This window comes from Alternaria hordeiaustralica (genome assembly GCF_023758085.1).
Source record: "Alternaria hordeiaustralica strain BMP 2776 chromosome Unknown scaffold_3, whole genome shotgun sequence".
Lineage (NCBI taxonomy): Eukaryota > Fungi > Ascomycota > Dothideomycetes > Pleosporales > Pleosporaceae > Alternaria > Alternaria hordeiaustralica.
Window position 1 is genome coordinate 1339480 of NW_026056775.1, and position 21696 is coordinate 1361175.

The 21696-nt window shown below is 37.8% G+C and overlaps 4 protein-coding genes across 4 annotated transcripts; all 4 read right to left on the reverse strand.

Annotated features, from left to right (window-relative positions):
• Positions 1–5960: 5960 nt before the first annotated feature.
• On the reverse strand, positions 5961–9184 carry J4E84_002602 (uncharacterized protein; the record flags this gene model as incomplete). The annotated part of the gene is made up of 3 exons (XM_049385223.1): positions 5961–6625; positions 6683–6733; positions 7690–9184. The coding sequence occupies 3 exons, from the start codon at positions 9182–9184 to the stop codon at positions 5961–5963; spliced, it is 2211 nt and encodes a 736-aa protein (XP_049247246.1).
• A 462-nt stretch (positions 9185–9646) lies between these two features.
• Positions 9647–10309, reverse strand: J4E84_002603 (uncharacterized protein; the record flags this gene model as incomplete). Its single annotated transcript, XM_049385224.1, has 1 exon — positions 9647–10309. One exon carries the CDS (start codon positions 10307–10309, stop codon positions 9647–9649), a length of 663 nt encoding a protein of 220 aa, XP_049247247.1.
• A 1048-nt stretch (positions 10310–11357) lies between these two features.
• Positions 11358–11998, reverse strand: J4E84_002604 (uncharacterized protein; the record flags this gene model as incomplete). Its single annotated transcript, XM_049385225.1, has 2 exons — positions 11358–11785; positions 11833–11998. The coding sequence occupies 2 exons, from the start codon at positions 11996–11998 to the stop codon at positions 11358–11360; spliced, it is 594 nt and encodes a 197-aa protein (XP_049247248.1).
• A 523-nt stretch (positions 11999–12521) lies between these two features.
• Positions 12522–14119, reverse strand: J4E84_002605 (uncharacterized protein; the record flags this gene model as incomplete). The annotated part of the gene is given in 2 exon segments (XM_049385226.1): positions 12522–14104; positions 14116–14119. 2 exon segments carry the CDS (start codon positions 14117–14119, stop codon positions 12522–12524), a joined length of 1587 nt encoding a protein of 528 aa, XP_049247249.1.
• Between the last annotated feature and the right edge of the window lie 7577 nt (positions 14120–21696).

Sequence of the window (21696 nt, forward strand, 5' to 3'; positions counted from 1 at the left end):
AATCTTAATACTATTAACTAAGATAATCTTAGCTATAAAATTAATGTTACTACTAAGTACTAAGATAAGCTTAAATAAGTTAAGTAGAAATTAGTGTTTATAAAGAAGAAGCTTTAATTATTAGAAATAACTATAAAGTAGTTTTATACTTAATCTATAATTAGAGCTTATAAAGAGTATATTAGTAATAATTATATATAGTAGTTATTAGTGTTAATAATAAGTCTAAGATAGTAGAAATATTTTAAATAATAGGTTAAAGTAAAATATCTAGATTTAGAGCGCAAGCTTAATAATTCTAGTTCTTAGATACTAAAGCTTATTACTTTCTAGATATAGAAGTTATATAATACTATATTATTAGTAATAAAAGAGAAAGGCTAGTTCTATTATTATTAACATTTTTTAGCTTATTCTATTGCGTTCTCTACGTATAAAGACTCTACTCTAGATTTAAGAGCTACTTTAGTAACGTCTAAAGTAATTAGAGATAAGCTAGATACTAATATATATAGTAGTTAATTATTCTTTTATATCTAAAAGATAAAAGTAATAATTAGCTAGTACTATAAGTATTAAAAAAAGCGTAGTATAAGTAAGTAGAAAGAGAAAAAGAATAAAAAATATACTAGAAATCTATTCTATTCTATAATAGTATTAACGTTAATAAAGAGTATTAAATGTTAAAAGGTATATTTTCTAATGTTCTTAGAGAGTATTATTAATAATATTTAGGTATAAGTAGGTAAAGTAGCTAAGAGTGCTTATGTAGTTAAGAAGAAAGATTTATAAAATATATAGAATAATATCTAAGCTAGATTTCTAGGTAGTTATAATAAAAAGGCTTTTTCTTAATAATTACTACTTAATAAGCGCAGTTATATTATTTAGATATAATATTATTAATAATTAATAATATACTTAGTATATATAATATTATTCTAATACTTTCTATAGCTTAAGAAGTGTCTATAAATTAAGCTATAGATACTATAGATTATTAATAAAAAGAAAAAGATAATTAAACTTACTTTTTTCTTTTATAAAATACACTAGAATAGAGGTTTATACTATTACTTTATATAATTACTTCTATTAACGTCTAGTATATAGAAATTAAGCTATTTATTCTTTACGTTAATTAGCGTAAACATTATCTCTTAATTCTAGACCTATTACTTAAGTAGCTAGTAATCTTAGAGATTTAGGCTAGCTATCTTTTTTAATAATTTAATACTTTTAATTATTCTAAACTATAAAATATAAAGGTAATTATAAGTATATACGTTAGTATTATTTAAATAGTAACGTTGCTAACGTATTATAAGATAGTAACAGCGTTTATTAAGAACTTCTATAACTATTTTATTAATATTAACGTTAATAGTAGCTACTACTCTAGCTACTTATTTTATTAAGGTAGTATTTAGTATTTCTTACTTAATAAATATTAGTAACTAAAACGCATATATAAATAGAGTAGGTAGTTAATAGAGTTTATATTAATAATAATTATAAAGTATCTTATTAGTATAAATAATAATCTAAGTATAAAGTAGAATAAGTATATAGACTTATTACTTTGTCTAGAATAATTATATTAGTAATATAGTTAAACATATCTTTACGCTTAACACTAATAATAATAATATAATACTACTCTTTTCTTTATTAACGTTCTTAATAGTATAATATTAAATATATTATATATTTTGTATATAGTAAACGCTTACCTATTAACACTATATATATTTTCTATTAAGGTAGTAAATTTATTACTATAAACGTTGTATATATTAATCTTTAAAGTAGTAAATACTTATTACTATAAATATTATATACGTTTCTTATTAAGATAGTAAATATATTACTATAAAGGTTATATATATATATATTCTTAATATAGTAAATTTATATTACTATAAATATTATATACGTTTACTATTAAAGTAGTAAATATATTACTATATTACTACAAACATTATATATGTTAGAGCTTACTAGTAAGTTAATATATTACTATAATTATTATAAATATTAGACTTTACTAGTATAATTATATATTATAGTAATTATTGTAAATATTTTAAATATTAGTAGAATTTAACTAGCGCTTTACTAGGCAAAACTTCTACTTCTTTAGTTCTAATAATTATAAAGATTATTATAAATAATTAAGTAGGTAAAAAAGTATTATAGAGAAGAGAATAGTTATAAGTTATAAGTTATAATAACATTTCTAACATTTTAAATAAGCTCTTTACCTAAGAATAAGATTATTTAGAATATTATAGTAAATTATTATTAACCTTTATATAATTACTATAAGTCTTATAGGTAGCCTAGCACGCTTTATACTAACCTTTTCTAGATATAAGCTATAATTATTAGCAACATTCTAATTAGAAAAAGTTAAATTATTACTAACATTCTTAGAGTAGTACTCTATATTCTAAAGGTTAAAAATAAGATTCTAAAGGCTATAATAGAGGTTAAATAGAAGTATCTATAATAATTAGTATATTATTAATAACATTTAATAAAACTAAACTTATAATAATCTTACTCTTAGAGGTCTTTAGTAAATAGCCTTTTTATATATATATTAGCATTATTAAGAATAATTAGAATATTATTATCTATAATAATAAAAAATTCTTTAATAAGCGTATCTTTAAAGAGGCATCTATAAAGAAGAGTATTATTATTATCTAAGCTAAGAGAAATCTAAAATATTATTAATAATAGAATATAATAGTATATTATTAGAAACATTTACTTAGTTACTAGAGAAGTTTAGCTTATTACTAATATAGTAAAAGTAATATTTTAGAAGTAAACCTATTAAGTATTAGATTATTATAGATAATAGCAAAATTATTTATAATAAACTTTTTTTACGCTATATTCTACTATAAATTACTTTATTATCTTTTTTATTATCTAGTCTATACTAATATTAGAACGTTCTAGATAATTATAATATAATAATAACTTACTTAGTATTAGTACTCTAATAATTTTACTACTACTTAACTTTACTAGTAATTATTAAAAATAATATTATAATTATTATAAATATTTATATACTAAGTATTCTCTTTAAACTATACTAGGCTAATAGACTTATTTTTAAAAATAGCCTTCTACCTATAATATTATTAGTAATAATTCTAGATAAGTAATTTTAGTACTTATAAATTATTTACTATATTAAGGTAAGATAGTTTTTCTTCTTTATAAGAGCGTCTACTACTAGTACTATAGCCTTTCTTAAGAGTAGTTTTAAGCTTAAAGTCTAAATTATATAAAATATTTTTATAGTTCTACTTAGTATTTACTACTATATTAATCTTAATAATAATTATCTATAATAATGTAGAAAGTAGTTACTATTTATTAAAAATAAGATAGATTTATAAATAGCTAGTATTAATATTATTAGTAATATTTATAAAAATAGTACTTATTAGCTAAAGTAAGACTAGAGATAGAGTAGAGTTAATTAGTTATATTATTAGAAAAGATTATATAGTAAAAGTAAGTTAGTTTAAGTAATTATAAAGAATAATTATAAAGTAAAAGTAAGCTAGTTTAAGTAATTATAGTAAATAATTATATAGTAAAAGTAGGCTAAAATAGAGAAATTATTAAAGATAATTAGCTATAATTATTATAGCTAATTAGTTTAAATTATTAAGGCTACTTATAGTTATAGTATAGTAGAGTAGAAGAGTAAGAAACTTAGTCTAATAGGCTATAATAAGTATAGCAAGAGCCCCTGCACGCTAGTAGCTACTAGGCCTAATTAGGCCTAGATCGCTACTAAGACTGTTAAACCCCGAGTAGAAGCGTAGTGGGCAGGCTCGGATGGGAGAACCTGCATGCGCAGGTCTTGTACAAGAGGAAAGGCAGGTCACGCGTCCTATCAGCAACGAGAATACGACACCGCACAGGATATGCCCCAAAGCCTAGCCGGATGGGGCCGCTGTCACGGCTTTAGTGCCGTGGGCCTAGTCGGGGTGAACGCCTGAGCCGGCACGTCGGGTGAGGAACGGCTCTTCAGGCCTGCGAAGGATTTCTTGTTGGAATCCTAAGCCAAGGGGTATCTCGATCAGCGCGGGAAAAGACATGGGGTGCGCAAACAGAAATGCGAGGCTTCGCACGGGGAAGTCGGCAGCTCATATGCCCAGCTCCTCCCCAAGATCGATCTTCCCGCAGTGGACCAGCTTGTTTATACACCTCCGAGTCTGCGACGATACAGACGTCGGCGCGTGAGTCGCACACCAGAGTATTGCATCGGGATCTGCACGACAATATGACCACCACATTTCCTATTCGAACTCATGACCAGAGAGCAGTACTAGGTGTCGCATTCAGCTTCTCAATTCTTGCTGCACTGGCCGTCACCCTACGACTGATCGCTCACGCGATTGCTCACAAAAGATGGACAATTGCCGACTACTTCATCATTGCCGCCTGTGTAAGAAGTTCAGCTCCGGATATCGCCAACACTACTAACACTTTGCAGATTTTCGCTATCGGCCTGCAGTGTATCAGCATTACTGGAGTCTTTCATGCCGGCATTGGCTACGATCACGTCCAGAACATTGTAGTAGCGTACGGCCTCGAACCTATCACCAAGCTCTCGCAGCTCATCATACCCCTACAGTTTCTGTGGGTTCTGAGTCTTAGCTGTACCAAGATTTCGATTCTGTCTCTGTATATTCTGATCTTTCCGATCCGATGGGTGGTCTGGAGCTCCTACGTGACCATGTCCATCATCGTTGCTTGGACAATCGCAACCATCCTCGCTGGCTGTCTGATTTGTCGGCCTTTCGCCTACAATTGGGATAAAGCTATTCCTGGAGGAAGCTGTGGCGATCAAGTCACCTCATTCACCATTACCGGAGTCATCAACTTGGTCACCGACGTCATGGTGCTTCTTCTGCCCATGCGTCCGTTGTATCAACTGCAAATGGCGACGTACAAAAGAGTGACTCTCGTCGCCGTTTTCGGCCTGGGTATTTTGTGAGTCCGAATGAGATCCTGTCGTCAGCTCTGATCTAATCGCAGCAGTACTTGTATCGTCAGCGCCTTCCGTATCTCCGTCCTATCCAGCATGGACTTTACCGATATCACCTATACGATCCCCAAAGCCAATATCTTCAGTGGCCTCGAGCCATGCCTCGCCGTAGTCCTCGCATGCGTGCCTCTGATGCATCCACTTCTTGGTCGCTCCGCAGCAACACCTCACGCGTCGGGGAAAAAGAAGTCATCGAATGCTGAGTCCAAGTCCAGTGGGCCGAAAGCTGTCAGCGACGACGGGTTCGAGCGGCTCGACGATGACACAAGTCACTTGTGGCTCAAACCGATGGGGCTGCAGCATCGCGCTGATCAATCGGATTTGCAGGAAACCATAACAGGAGATGCAAGCGAAGGAGATCAGGAGTCTCTTCATAGACATCGAGGAAACATCGGTATAGCTACTTGAGCTGTTAGCTCTCTTAGATCCTAGTAACGATCACACGACCTGAAGAATAATCACAAACGAGTCCCACTGTTCACCGCTACCACTTGTTCATGTCACCAAGCCGTATTGCCAGTAGAGGGTGCGAACTTGAGTCTGGAGACAGTCGCAAAGGTCGATCCAACGCTTGACAGGAAACTTCGGAGGTATCTGGACAGTCGGCTGCGCAGATCCAATGTTACCATGCTGACGACAAGGCTCAAACGACCGGCTATATACATCGCTCCGGCCATAGCATCTCGTAGGTCCAGTAGAGATCAGCCTTTGCAAGGGAAAGTAGAGAACGTCGAGAGGAAGCGACCGGCGTGAAGATCTTGGCGGTATCATGGCCCGTGCTCGCCACCCGTCCCCGCTTTCCTGTCACGCGTCATTCACGCGTCGGCTCTTCCTGCTTCCATGCCATCAACTCTACCATCCGACAGCGGTAATCCTACTTTCTGACATCGACGAGTATCTTGACGTGTTTATCCTTCTCGTGTAGCAGCGCGAGAATACCATCTTCCACCACTCTATCCATCGAGATCGTACGCGTGATCATCTTCTCCGCATCGATCGTTCCTTCATCCAGCGCGCCAGTAACTCGCTCGAAATTCTCACTGGTGTAACTCAGCGCTCGGAATAAGCCAGCAAGGCTTCGATTCATTCCAATGGTTTCGCGTGATGGCTTACTTGTAACCAGCCTCTTTTCCCCAACCAACAGATTGTCCGGTTTGAAGGGGATGTCTTTGCCCCACTGGGCAACGTTCACTACCGTTCCCCTGCTTCGGACCGATAAACACGCGGACTTGATACTGGCAGCTACTCCAGCGCAGTCAAAAACAACGTCAGGGCCTTGGTCATTGCAAAGCGTCTTACATCTAGAGACCATATCTTCGTCCGTCGGATCGATCGCCGCCGTAGCTCCAAACTGTAGAGCCAGGTCCCTTCGCTTCTGAGCAACTTCAGCAACGATCACCTGGGCAGTATGCAAGGCTTTCAGGCATTGGAGAATGGCCAAACCAATCGGCCCGGCGCCGATAACCAAGATGCTGTCCCCTGCTTTGGCGGCCGACTGCTCGATAGCATGCCAAGCAACTGCAAGCGGTTCGACTAAAGCTACGCCAATCTGTTAGTGTCACTCCCTACCTCAAGTGAGCTTCCCAACTGTCTTACCTCCGATCTCTGACGTTATCTTCTCAGGCAGTTTGAACACGAATTGCGCATCTACGCACACCCGATCCGATAACCCACCTCCCCAACCCATGATTCCCACGAACCCAAACGAATCGCAACAATTGGTAAAGCCGCCTTTGCACGAAACGCACTGGTTGCAGCAAATGGTGGGCTGGACGGCCACTCTGTCTCCAACCTTGAGACCTTTGCGCACCTGCGCTCCGACCTCGACGATGTCCCCAGAAAACTCATGCCCGAGAGTCACAGGCCATGTGTCGCCGGTGATCGGATGAGGCGTGTCTTTGAAAGGAAGAGCATCCGGTATACAGTAGAAGTGCAAGTCGGACCCGCAGATCCCACAAAAGGAAGGTCGAATCTTCACTTGATGGGCATCGCATATCGGCTCTGGAACGTCGTGTTCCAGACGCATGTCCTCGGCCCCATAGTAGCGAAGAGCCCGCATATTGGTGGTCCGAATGCGTTGGACGAGGCAGTCTGAGGTGGTCCAATTTCGTGGTTGGGTATCGATCACAGACAAGTGGATGGATTGCACGAAAGTAGTTGTAGGTCATAGTCGAATGTACATACTAATCTTGCAGCCTTATACGGAGACTGACCTGAGAAGGAAAGAGGGATACCAGCCGACGTCACGCAAGATGCGTGTCAGCCTTAGAGACTCGTGCGCAAAACGCGCCAATGCCAGACCCGTCAGAATCACTGCATATTACACCAAGCGGAAGAAAGTTGCGTCGCAGAACTGATGTTATCCCATTTCGACCGTGTATTAACGTTCCATCTTTGGGAAACAGTATCGCTCAAGGCGAATTTACATCTTAACTGATCTCCGCCTTCACATGAATTCCTAACGAGGCGGCAATCAGGTATAATCTCAGATCACTTACGCATCAAATTCCGATAAGCAGATCAACTTCTGTCTTGATCACACTGCGCCCCCGGACCTTCGAAATAAGCTAACACAGCATCGATATCCCCGACCGTGAACTCACGGCCATCAGGATACGCATGAGTCCGTGCCCATCGCGCCGCACGAGCGAGCTCGCCCCAATCCTTCGGATCTTGCGCCTCCGGACAATCCAGCAAAGGCATGCTAGGATGATAATTAAATCGGGGTACGAGCGACGTCGACGCCAATCGCTCCACGTCGCTGTAGTCAAATGTCTGGTTTGCTGCCATGAGTGCATCCATTTGCCCTGCTGCTTCCTGGGAATCTAGGTACAACCAAGAATCGGGGAAAGCGTTGTCGTCCTGTACATAGCCTTCGGGTATGCAGATATCGGGGATGGCGGGCAAGTCCACATGGGCTGGCTGAGAAGCCTGGTATACGAGCTCTGATGCTACTGCTGCAGCGGCTTCTTGCGAGTTCGAGCGTGCTGGGTGCGGCCGGAGTGGGTGGCCATAGCTGTGCTCATTGAAGTTCAACCCGTTATACTCTTGAGGATGTGACTGCATCTGTGGAGGCCACTGGGGTAGATCTTGGGAGTTGGCTTCCATCACCGGTGGATGCTGCACAGCATTCGGCATTAAGACGCCCATTCCCGTCGGAGGCATGCTGCTGTACCCTTCATCCCAGGACGAGAAGCCGACCGTCGGCTGCATTTGCTGTTGAGCCAGTGGATCCATCGGAAAGGCTCCAAGTGGCGAAGGCTGACCAGGGTAGAAATAGGGAACGGACTGAGCAGCCTCCTCCTCGGCAGCCTGTCGCTGGCGCCGCTGTTCATTCAGCTGCTTACGACGCTCACTTTCTGCCACTCGAACCGCTTCGGAGTATCGACTTATAACAGCATCATCGTAAATCTCTCGGGTAGTTTGAACGGTACCAATGCATCCGAGAATGATCTGGATATCATCCGGGAACATGAAGTCCGTCAGCTGGCCGTGCTCATCAAGCTTCTGGTACCGCAGCGCGAAGTCCAATGCGCGAGTAAGATCACCCATGTCGTCATTCACGGGCAGACTCTTCAGACCAATCGCTAAGTTCTTGAACGGTATTGATGGCGGTGGAACATAATCAGCTTTCTTTGCAGCTTCCGGAAGGAAATTGTTGATGCACATCTCCGACTTATCCCAGTTACCTGGGACGTGATGCTTCGCTTTGGTCCAGGTTGGGTAGGTTCTTCGCATCGTCTTTCGATATGTGTCCGAGATATGGTCACGGGCGCGCTCTGCTTCCTCGGAACTGGTCAAGCCGAGGTGACGATGCTTGTCCAGAATTGCAAAGTGAACTGCAGCAGTGATGCCGTTGTTCAGCATGCGGTATGCGACAGCAGGATTGCGGAACCATTGTGGGAGTATTACAATCAGGTCTACGAGAGTTGCATTGATTGGCCTATCGCAACGCAGCTTATACTCGTGGGCCGGAATGTCAACCAGGAATTGAGCGCGAGGCTTTCCTCTCGCAGGAGCTTTCGGCACTGCTGTGTCATCGCCCCTCTTTCTAGGGAGTTGATGTGGCGCAGGCGAACCTCCAGGGCCCGCTTGCATTGCGTTTCCGTGTGGTAATGGCGTGTAGCTTGTATCAGGCTCCGTGAAACTCATACTATCTTCGGGATAGTTACAGTAGATTCTAGTAGATTCTAGCGAGAGTGGTGGTAAGTTGCGAGGTGGTGGGTCTGTGCCAAGGGCAGAGTAGAGCGGTTGATATACTTGAGGCGCAACAGCAAGCAGAGTGAATACGAAGAGAGTGAACTAACTTTCACTGACCGTTGCGGTGAAGCCTATTCTACCAAGACTTCGTATCTCTTAGTATGTTCGATAATAGAGTTTCATTTCTGCGCCTAGAGTCGTCGCCTTGAAAAGATTGAAGAACGAGGGCATTCTGAAGGAAGTGAATATGATATGGCTTTCATGCTGATCTCGTATAATATCTCCAAGACTTTCTGAATGTGCCATGATTAAAGGCGTACCAATGCCGGACTCAGAGGCCTAGCAGCTTCAAACGCCCTTTCAGCTGGGAAAATATCCTGGCGGATAGTTCCAAACTTCCTTGATGCCAGCATAACTCGGGAAGTTTCCACCTTCAACAGTATTATCTTGAGTCAAATCGATAACCTCCGCAGTCGCAGCTGCCAGCTTCACCTTCTTGCGTCTCTTATCTTGCTCGAATCTGCTGTTTCCCAAGAGCAGCTTCTTTTTCCTAATCCTTCTCTCTTTTGCCAGGCGTTGAGAAAGCACGCCTTCTGGCTCGTGGTATTGATCCCAATGACACAGATGAACTGACTCCGTTTCCCATGTGTGACTCATTAGGTCGACGTTCGCAGGCCGGTTGAGAAGGAGCAGAGGTCGACATGGGCCAAAGTTTTCTGGCACGACTTCCCACTCGTTACGCCAGACTCTAGTGGTGACAGCATCTTCGTACGCCGCAACCTGCGCATTCATCGCAACATTTTCATGAAAGTAGGGCGCCAGCGGAATTCGTCTTTGTTGTGTAGGAATGATCGGCGCTATATGAGGTGGATCGGATGGCGGGGTGCCGTTGAAGTAGCCGTGGAAGTGAGTCTTCTGCTGGTAGCTGGGCACTGCGCGTGCGTCTTCTGTTCTCTTCGACTTGCGGAAACCATAGTTGTGTGGGTTCCCAACGCGCTGTGAGTGTAAATGAGCTGGAGCCATAGTGAGGCAGCCAGATGGTTGGTGATAGTGGCTCTTTTGCGCAATGCGTAGTGGTGTGGATGTCGTGGGCGTTGTCGGCGTTGTCGGAGTGTAGCTTTTGACGGTCTGGTTGAGTTGTAATCCAAGGCTCGCATTGAGGTCTTGAGCCCTCGGGGTGGTGATGTAAAGCCACAAAGCTATTGTACGCCGAGCTATACGATGATCCTCTCACGTCCTCCGTTTTCACCATGGTGAGAATGACCTCAATAGGCAGTGGTGGACGTGAGAGACAAACGAGAGAGTTGCCCCATTGTGCGACGACGTAGAATTAAGAGTGTGATGTTACCTAGGGAGAAAGGGTTTGTATCCCGGTAAGGACCTTCTAAACGCGCGTGTCGATTGACTGCTTTCCATGGTTCACAGTAGCGGCAGTGGGTGGTGACTTGCTCTTCGGGCAATCAGGTAGGCGCTATCGCCGAAAGCGGGCCCGGGCATCGTCGGCAGCGCCGTGCCTACCGCCGCAAAATAAAACGCGCATCACAAGCGAGAAACGCGATTATGAGAGCGCAAGATAAGAGGGAGGAAGCAGGAAGAAAATTGCAAGGCAGCTGATATTGGGGGTCAGGTTGGGGTTAGTAAGCGGGGGTGGCGGGCGCGGGCCCGGGGACAGCAGGCGCAATTCACATCGCGGCTGCATGAGTGGACTGCAGGCCACCTACGAACTAGCGCTAGCCTTCACAGTGTATGTAATGCACGATTTTCGCCCCACAAGATCTTCGGTTCGGTGGTGTGTTTCACATTTTTGCTTTTCTGAGATGTGAGACGAAGCTGTAAATTGCTTGTCCACCTCGGGGGCAAAGATGCGGAAGTCCCCTCCTGCATGGGTAGCTTGCTAGACAAGCTTCCAGGCCACTGACACTCCGCAGAACAACGCCCAATATCAGGCTCTCTTCCTCCAAGCGTAGACACATTCGACGTATTGTACCCAGCTAAAAAGATCCTCTTCCTTCACAGAAAAGACACCCTTATAGCAATGACGAAATCCGATCCACCGAGGTGCCCGAAGAGATCAGTGACGAGCATGCGCGCTGCCATTCTGAGAGGCTGCTGACGAACTCTCCTTGATCCAAGACCAGGTTTCGTCCATGTCCGTGGGGGCTGAATGAACCGAGCTTGAAGGCTTGCTCTTGGACTTCTTGCCCTTCACATTGACAGTACGTGGAGTCGAAGAGACTGCCCTGGTGTTTCTGGGCGCTGGAATGTAGGAGTATCTAGAAGCGTGTACCCTCGCAACTCTAGCTACCTCTTGAGCATCCTTGACGACCTGTCTGGCCCTGTAGAGTTCATCTCTAGCGGCCCGTGCGGCCTTCTGGATACGCTTCTTTTCTCTGGCGTCGCGGCGCTGCCTGCGAGTGAGTCTGGCATACTCGTCGGCTGGCGTAGTTACTGGACGCGAAGACTGCGGGACGCTGACGGCTCGGGGAAGCATAGTCGTAACTGTGCGGAGTTAGTGCAAGATCGGTGGATGTTCAAGTGAAGTCTACCTGGAGCATTCGGACGCTCTGAGCCGATGAGTGGAACGCTAGAGACGCCCACAAGTTGGCCATAGCCATGAAGCCTATTGTGCTGTCTCGAAGACGGTGCGGCAGGTTCGTTGCTACCAGTTCTGGTCTCGACAGTACTCAGCGTGGCGACCGAACCGTAAGCCATGATGCCGACAGCTCGCCGCCGGTACTTCCGGATTGGTGTTTTCTGCGTGCAAGGCGATTTGGATTGAAGTAACAGAGAGGATTGAGTGTAACTGTAGTGTGAGAACTCAGTTTGCCTTTGTGGGTTGGACAAAAGTGAGCGTGGACTCAATTATTGCCAAGGCAACGACTTAGCGCGCACCTCCTCACCGTCTTAGCGAACAATTGCTGTCCCTACCGTATTTGGAAACTGGGCCAGTCAAAATTTGGCACAAATGGGAAAGACGGTGAGGTCACAGAGCATATTCGTCTTCGAAGACAGTACCATGCTTTCACCGTGACCAACCACTATGAGTAGTGCGCTGATGAAGAGAACGATATTCATTTAAAGACATCAAGCGTATTCCATAAATATAGCCCTATTTACTCGATCTATACAGGCCATATGATGCCACAACAGGAGACAGGCCTAGAAAGATGCACTGTCGCAAAGAAAAGACATGTTACATTCCATTGTAATGCCGCCGACGTGAATCGCTCTCAACTCACCAATCAAAGTCCTCGTCATCTTCTCCCGCATCGCTTTCGTCATGCTTAACAACGTTGTCTACACCCGCATTTCCAGTGCGGCCAACCATACGCATCTCCGCCGGAGTGAGAATCCGCCTGTTCGAAGCCGGAGTGTGTTCCACTTCACTCTCATCCGCTTCGTTATCTTTTTCTTCCTCGCTATCTAGGGCGTTCTTAAAGTTATATGAGCCACTGAAGCGCTGGCCGCGAGGAGACGATCGTGTGCTAGCTTTGGCCTTCTTTGTCCGCTTCTTGGGTCCGGCATAAGCGTCAGAATCAGAATCAGAGTCAGAGTCGAGCGCTTCAGGCACCGCCTCTTTGTTAAGGCGTGATGACGACCGGGTCCTCGGTGAGCGACGTGCAGGCGTCCTTGACGACGTCTTCTTGCTTCGCTTGGACTTTTGCCTCGGTGAGGTGTCTGCGTTGTCTTTGTTGGAAGTACGCTTGCGTTTCGATGAGTTACGGGTGCGCGGCATGAGTTCATCCTCGTCCGACGTGTCATCTTCTATTACGTTCTTACGCCTCGAACCCTGCTTAGTGGTAGTGACTGGCTCATCATCGTCAATGTCCAAAGCATCAAAATCGAAGTTATCTAGATCTGCTTCAGACTCCTCTCCAGAGTCTTCATCCAGTATCTCTTCTTCATCCGAGTCAACCACGAAGTTCTTCGGCTGTTTCATGAGGCGCCCATTCCTATCACGCTGTCGTGCACCGGCTCGCTTCGCATTGTTCCGCTTCTTTTCGGAAGTGTGTCTCCGAATTGCAGCATCGTCGTGATGGTGTGGGTGCACAGTAGAAGCACCCCCGAGTCGAGCAACCAGGTTCTGGAAATCTTGAGGATATTGCCAGCTCGAATCGTTATTCTTCACGCAATACTGCACACATCGTGTAAGATCTAGCGCATCATGTCCCGAAGGCATGATCTTCACTCCGTTTGCCATATCGCGAAAGGGAATGCTAGGAGGGGACTGAGTGGTTGCCACAGCCCTTTCACGGGAGTTGAAGTTGTAAGGTGGGGCAAAGCCTGCTACGCTGACACTGGTGGGATTAAATCCAGCAGGTTTCGGTAAAGTCGTATGTTTGGATACTGTCCAATCCTCGTAAGTCGGCTCGGTCTTCGCGCGATGGAGCATTGGTCCCTTCATCATCCGATATACCGTATTGTTCGTGATCGGACCGTACGGCATGTCTCGGTAATGGTTAATCATGTCTGCAAAGGTCCCCGATAGGGCGCCATTGTGGAGAAAACGGTCCATGATGTCGAAGGATTTGATGGCATGCGGAATGAAAGCAAGTGTTTCTGCCAAAGTTAGGTTGCCATGGGGAAGATCTAGCCAAGCCGAAGGCGCATCCTTCAATTTATCATATTTTGGGCTACCGGGGCCTGTGGATTTCCTTCCTTCGGGAATCGGTTTCCTTTTGACAATCTTACTGGAAGCAATGTCTTGGTTAGCGACAGGAATTGGGGATTCGTTTCCATTTCCAATGAAGGCAGGTTGGTCTTCTGGATAGTTTTGGTAGTCTTCTTCGTCACTTTCAGGCTGATCAAAGAGATGAGCTGTAGCGTACCCATCGTGGATTGCAACCTCAGCGTGTAGTGGATACCACCGGAGGTCTGCAGGGATATTTTCTTCTTCCCTGTATTCTACAGCAATCATGGGGTCGATAACGCGATCATTGAAGGCGGTTCTCGCCTTCCCAAGGCGGTGTTTGTTGTGGCCATCGATGATCTTGCACTCCTCATGCATTGATTGATGAAGCACCTTCATTTGATTAATACCCCGGGAGTTGCATTCCATCAGGCTCTCTTGATGCTGTGTTTGAAGCAGTTCGCGCACGTCTGGGAGGTTCGCGAAGAGATGGCCGGCATTTAATTGTGCTCGGTCGAGCATATCCTGGACTTCGTCCCGCGTGAATGTGATTGGAGACATGGTATCAATGCAGCCTGAGTATAGGGTAAAACAGTTGCTTTGGCTGGTCAGGGGTGAGACAGTTGAGTTGTGCTCACTGAAGTTGAGATTCGTGGGATAATATCAAATCGAAAGAAGGGGAGTTTACCGTGGTGGAGTGAAAGTTCAGCACCTGCTGGCCAGTATTGTTTTCACTCGCCGTTATGTGTACTAAAGACACTGTGTATACAACAGGAGGACCGCACATCTAGAGGAGTGTGTGGAGGCCGAGGCGACAAGGAAACAAAGGAGTCGAACATTGTTCGACTCTTTGTTTCAATGCTCGTAAGAAGACTCAAGACAGACTGATTCTGGTGATGCGAAGAATGCGACCTGATAACCGACATTGCACAGACTCAAGATATACATCCCGGCCTGTCGATTGCTTCTTATCATCGTGTAGCATGAAGCAAAATCTCCGGCGCCAACGATGTAGACGGTTTGACGTGAGGTTCTGGCTCTTGAGCTGTGTTTCCGATGTAACAAACTTAATGACAGACATTACTGCACTTTAATCATCTGCTAGCAAAGTCGATACTTGAATGTCTGCGGACGACTTTAGATTGCTGGATGGCAAATGTTTCTGCAAGTTCTGGCTGTAGCATGCGGTGGCCGTATTGGTTGGCAAACAGTTGGCCTCAAGAAAACAATAGTTGCAGTTCTCCATGGCATTCGTATCCTGGTCGATGCTGCAGTCGCTGATGTGATGTGATGCGATGCGATGATTGGGGTCACGGATGGGGTCGGCAGCGGCAGCACTTGAGGCCAATCCGTCGGGGAAGCCGCTTATCCGGTTCCGCTCTAGCGCCGCTTCCGTCCAGAGATTATTCTAAGGTTCTTCACTCTATCCGCGGCTTCCTCTTATTTAATAGTGTAGTTTAGCTAACCTCTAGACTTTAGTTAGCTAACCTTTAATTAGATAAAATTAGACACTAGTAAGCTAACTTTAGAAATTCTAAAGTTAGCTAGCTTTTAAGTTTTGTACCTCTATTACTCTACTAATACTTTATATACTATATTTAACTTAGTTATATTTTAGTATATTTAGCTTTACTATATAGCTTTATATTATATTATAATAAGTATACTTATATAGCTATTCTTATTATTAAGCTAATATTATATAAGATAATAGTCTACTACTATTAGCCTAGCTTATTACTATAACTAAAAGTTAACTTAGTTATAACTTAATATTATAATAGTGTCTAGAAGATAAAGCTATAGTTTAGATTATACTTAGACTACTTATAGTAGCTACGCAGTCTTTATTTATAAAGTTAGATAGAACTAAGTTACTATTTAGTAGACTAACTAGCTATTAGTTCTAACTAGGTTCTAACTAAGTTCTAACTTAGTTCTAACTTAGTTCTAACTTAGTTTTAACTTAGTTTTAACTTAGTTCTAATCTACTATAACTACTACTCTCTATCTATACTTAGTATATATATATATATAGTATTAATACTTCTATATTAGAGTATATACTAAGTCTATACCTAGCGTAATTATGTCTAGCTCTACCTATATTTTAAGAAGTAGTACTTTTATATTTAGTAGCCTACTATTTTATACTTTTACTTTTACTACTTTTATTAGTATTTAATTTATTTTAGTTATAATTTAGCTTCTTTACTTAGTTACCTAAACTCTATATATTCTTATTACTATAGTAGTAAGACTTATTTTAGTTAAGCTAGAGCTAGTCTATACTATATAACTATAGATTAGATATTATATTCTATAGTCTATTTATAATAATACTAGTCTTAACTAAGTAATCTACCTTAGTTATATTTATATTAAATAAGCGTATTTATATAAATAGTATACTATCTTATTTAGGTATAAAGTTATTAAGTTAAGCTACGTTAGAATTTAACTTAATTTAAACCTATTTAAAGAAACTTATTCTTAAAAATAAGATAGACTCTAACTTTAAGTAAGTATCTAATAGCGTATTAATGCTAGAGCTGCTAATACTTATATAGAACGTAATTAATTATTCTAAAGAAGAAGAGCTAGTAAGTAGCTAATAAAGTAGATACTTCTAGGTTTAGTCTAATAAAACTAGGTACTAGAACTAGATTCTTTACTCTTATTAAATAAGTCTAATACTTCTTTTAATAGTAATAATTCTAAAGACGCTATAGTATATTAACTTTAGATATAACTTAGCTAGATCTTATATATTAGTAGTATATATCTAGTTCTAAGACTATTATATAGATATCTAAGTAAAAATAACTTAATTCTTAGATAAAACCTATTACTATAACTTATATATTTAGAATAGTAGTAGTGCTAATATTTTCTAGAATATCTAAGAATAGAATAGCGTATATTATTAATATCTTAGATATTAAAACTTACTAAAACGCGCTTATACTTACTAAAGTATAAGTACTATCTTAGTTTCTTTTATATACGCTAACTATAACGTAGAATATATAGTATTATACTTTTTTATAATAGAAAACTAATTATACTACTTATAAAAATACTTAGAAGAATCTTACCTAATATATATTACTCTATAATATAGAGTACTATTACTATGTCTATAACTATACTAGTATTAAAGTATATATAGTGTTAAGTCTAGTAGTATAAGATCTATCTTACTCTTATTATAATTATAATATTAGAAATATTTTGCGCTAGATTAGACTTATAAATAATATCTTTATACTTTAAGATATAGTATATAAGTAAGTAGATAGTCTTAGAATCTATCTTAGTATTATCTAATAGTATTAGGTATTATCTAGGTTATATTAAGGCTTACTAAAGAGGTAAAGTTTATAGTTATAACTATAATACTACTACTTACTATTTTATAATACTATAAGAGAATAATTTGTATATACGTATAATAAGTCTTAGTTACTACCTATTATATCTCTTATCTCTACACCTAATAGATCTTACTAAGTCTATACTAATAACTATAGATACTAAATTCTAATCTAGCCTAGTATATAGTCTATATTAACTAGTGTATACCTAGTATACACTATAGAGAGCACTAAATTAGTAAGATTAATTTATATTACTACCTAGAAATTACGTTTCTATATAATTAGTTTAGTAAGAATTAGTAAGCTATACTTCTAGCTAAGTATATAATAGTTTAGTAAAATAGTAGTAATAAAAAGTAATACTATATATATATTATAAACTATACTAAGATAAATCTAACTATATCTAGTAGTTAACTACTTCTAAGAAGTCTAGAAACTCTATCTATTCTCTAATAGGTACTTATTATATAGACTTTATATATACTATTTCTATATATTTATTCTAGTAGAAACTAAAAGATATCTATATATAGCGCTTATATTCTATAATATCTATAATTACCTACTACCTCTTTTGTCTAAGCTTCTCTAGATAATAGCTTTTAAATTATCTAAGATTATATAGTAAATTTATAATCTAAAATTAAGTATAAGTATATATGCGTGTGCTATATTAAGAATATACTAAGACTAATTCTATAAAGTAACTTTTCTATAGAATTCTTGCTTTATTAACTAGCTTATAAAGAATAGTAAAAAGTCTATTATTAACGTATATATATTACTAGCAAACTATAATTAAATATAAGCTATTATACGTAAGAAAAGACTAACTATAATCTAGACTAGTAAGTATATAGATAGCGTATAGCTAAAGTATATAACTAACCTTTATAAACGTAATTCTATAAGTATAAAATAGGTCTTAGTCTAATCTTAGCTAATACAACGTAGTATATTAAATATTTCTATTAGAATAGCTATAATCTTCTTATAGTCTACTTTTTCTAGTCTTAACTTACTTCTATTAAGAATAGTATACACTACTAATTATTTATTAATATAAGCTTTAAGTAGGTATATTAAGCTTCTATATAAGAGGTTATATTTACTATCTATATATATAGTGCTAATAAGCGTTAGTTTCTCTATAATATAACTAAGTATATACTAATAATATATACTAGTCTATATGCTATATTACGCCTTTATAAATAATAAAACTACTAAGTTTTATAAGAAGATATTTAAGTAGGTATTTACTAAAATAGAAAGTGTAAACTTTATTATATATTAGTACTATAAAGATAGAACTAGGTTTAAACTAGTATATATAGATATATATACTAAATAGCTACTAGGTTTATATCTCTAGTGCTAGATTATTCTTAGTGTACTTATATATATAGGCTTTAGAAACTACCTTACTAGTAAGTATAATAATAGCTAAATATAAAGATACTATATTTTTTATATAGTTATGTTCTATTATATTTATCTAAAGAGAGAGATATAAGAGATAACTAGATTAGAGAATTAGACTTAGTTAAGTCTAAATAAATTTGCGCTTAATCTTACTAAATATAAAACTAAGAATAAATATAAAGAGTTTATTTGCGTAGTAAAAGATATATTAGAATATATCTTAGTTACCTCTTAATCTAACTATTATAGACTAGTACTCTAATACTCTACTTATAAACTAGTTTAATAATAAGTATTTAGTATATACTACTAGTATATATCTTATCTATTTAAGAATACTAGACTATATATAAAACTAGTGTTAGACCTATACTAGTAACTATAGTAAGTAGAATAATTTTAAAATAAACTTATAAAGTAAGGTAGTAATACTATTAAAAGTAGTTCTAGAGTAGATTATACTAGACTAGACTAAAACTATACTCTACTAATTAGTTCTAGTAGTAAGAAGATAGATTTTAATAATGTCTATTAGTTTAACGCATATAATAAATAGAGTATTACTTCTATATAGTCTAAGACTAGTATTAGTAATTATATAGCTATAAATATTACTAATTAAGGTACTATCTCTAATCTAACTTAGACTATATCTAGTTACTAATTATTATAAAGCGTATTAAAAAGAATAAGTATAAGAATAGGTAATACTATAAAGAGATAGAACTAAGTAATAATAAGACTAATAATAAGACTATATCTTCTCTATTCTATAGTTAGAGTAAGAGGTTCTATATAATGTCTACTAAAGTAATCTAAATACTAATCTCTAGCGCTAGCGTAAATTTATCTTAGTCTAGATTCTATAGTTAAAGTAATAGATTCTATACTACGTTTACTAGAGTAATCTAAACACTAACCTCTAGCGCTAGCGTAGATTTATCTTAGTTTAGATTTAGATCTTAGAGTATTTTGCATAGCTATAGTTATAGCTATAGATATAGTACTAAGTCTAGCTAGTGTAGTAGCTCTAGCTTATAGCTAGATTTTAACTTAGAAGTAACTAAAGAATATATAGTAGAACTATAAGATAGATAAATACTACTTTTAACTTAGTTAACTTCTACTAATTAGATATAGTCTATTTATAGTACTATCTATAATACTATTTATATAGAGTTTCTCTAGTACGCTATTATAATAGAACTCTATTCTATCTCTATAATACTAGCTATTTTAGAACGTTTTTAGTTAAAACTAAGTAGAAACTAATACTACTATAATTACTATATTAGAGCTCTATAAGTATAAGATAGCGCTAAAGAAGTAGCGCGTAGTATTAGAGAAGTAGCGCGTAGTACTATAATAATAGAAGCTAGTTAATACTTAGAGATTACTAGAGTAGTTAGTAGAAGTTTATTAGTATAGTTTAAACTTAGATAACTTTTTAGAGTTATAGTATTTATAAATAGTCTTACTATTATACTATATTATAAATACTATAATAATAGTATAGTAAGGTTCTAACTAGATTAGAACTAGGTTAGAACTAGGTTAGAACTAGGTTAGAACTAGGTTAGAACTAGGTTAGAACCTTTAGTAATTACCTAGGTAATTACCTAGCCTTAGTATATAGCGCTAATACACTAACTAGATTCTAACTTAGTTCTAACTTAGTTCTAACTTAGTTCTAATCTAGTTCTAATCTACTTTGTTATAGTGTCTTAGCTTTAGAAATAATAAAATAGCGCAGCTATCTCTCTAACTACTAATATACTTTCTTCTACTTTACCTAGTACCTCTAACTATAAGATCTATCTTAGTTCTATTTAACTCTCTGCGCCTATATTACTACTATAGGTATTATAGTATAGTTACTATAGAAATTTATATAGTAATTATACTTAGCCTACTCTATATATACTAACTCTCTTAGTATTTCTACGCTAAGCTAGTAAAGTCTCTTTATTTAGAGTTCTTTTCTTACTTATATTATATACGTATAGCTAGTAGAGAGACTATACTAGATCTAATCTATAGTAGAACTATTTATCTAATCTTTATTAGTATATAAAGAGTTAAGTATATTATAATATTAATATTAGCTATAGTAGAGCTATTCTAAAGATATTTCTAGTTAATGTAAGTTAACTTAGTCTATTTATATATTATATAGTTTACTAATATATTATAGAACTCTTTTATAAGTAAGTTATCTTATATATAGTATATAGAGAGAGCGTATATATAATATAATCTAGAATACACTAAGACTAGTCTTACGCTAGTAGAGTATTATAGTTAGTAGATAGACTTAGAGAATACTAGCTTAATAAGCTAAGAAGGTAAAGTATATATCTACTATACGCTTAGATTTATTAGAGTCTAATCTAACTAGTGTATTAGAAGACTCTTCTTAATTACTTCTAGAATACTTATAAGAAGAAGTCTATTATTCTATCTCTACTAGTTATCTTTCTCTATAAAAGTAGAGTATAACTTAGATAAGACTAGATTAAGTTTAAGAATAAATTTACGCTACCTAGTTTATATAATAATATAGATAGTATATATTATATTAACTAGTCTACTTAGTGCTATTCTAGTCTAATCTCTATTAATCTATATATACATAGAATAATAACAGTCTTAATACTCTACCTCTTCTAACTTCTATTAGTAATATAGACTAATTACTATTAGTAGACACTAAGACTATACTAAGTAGAATTTTACTAATATCTATAACTAACTTAGCTAACTAGCTAATAGATAATATACCTATAGAATAGTAATATAATAAGTTAGTACTAAGATTAATTAGCGTCTTAGATAGTAATACTATAGATATACGTATAGCTAACACTATTCTAGGTAATATTAGTATAGATAATATAGTAACTATAGGCACTATAACTACACTAAGTTTCTACTTTAGTAATAAGAATGTAGTTAACTAGCGTAAATAATAT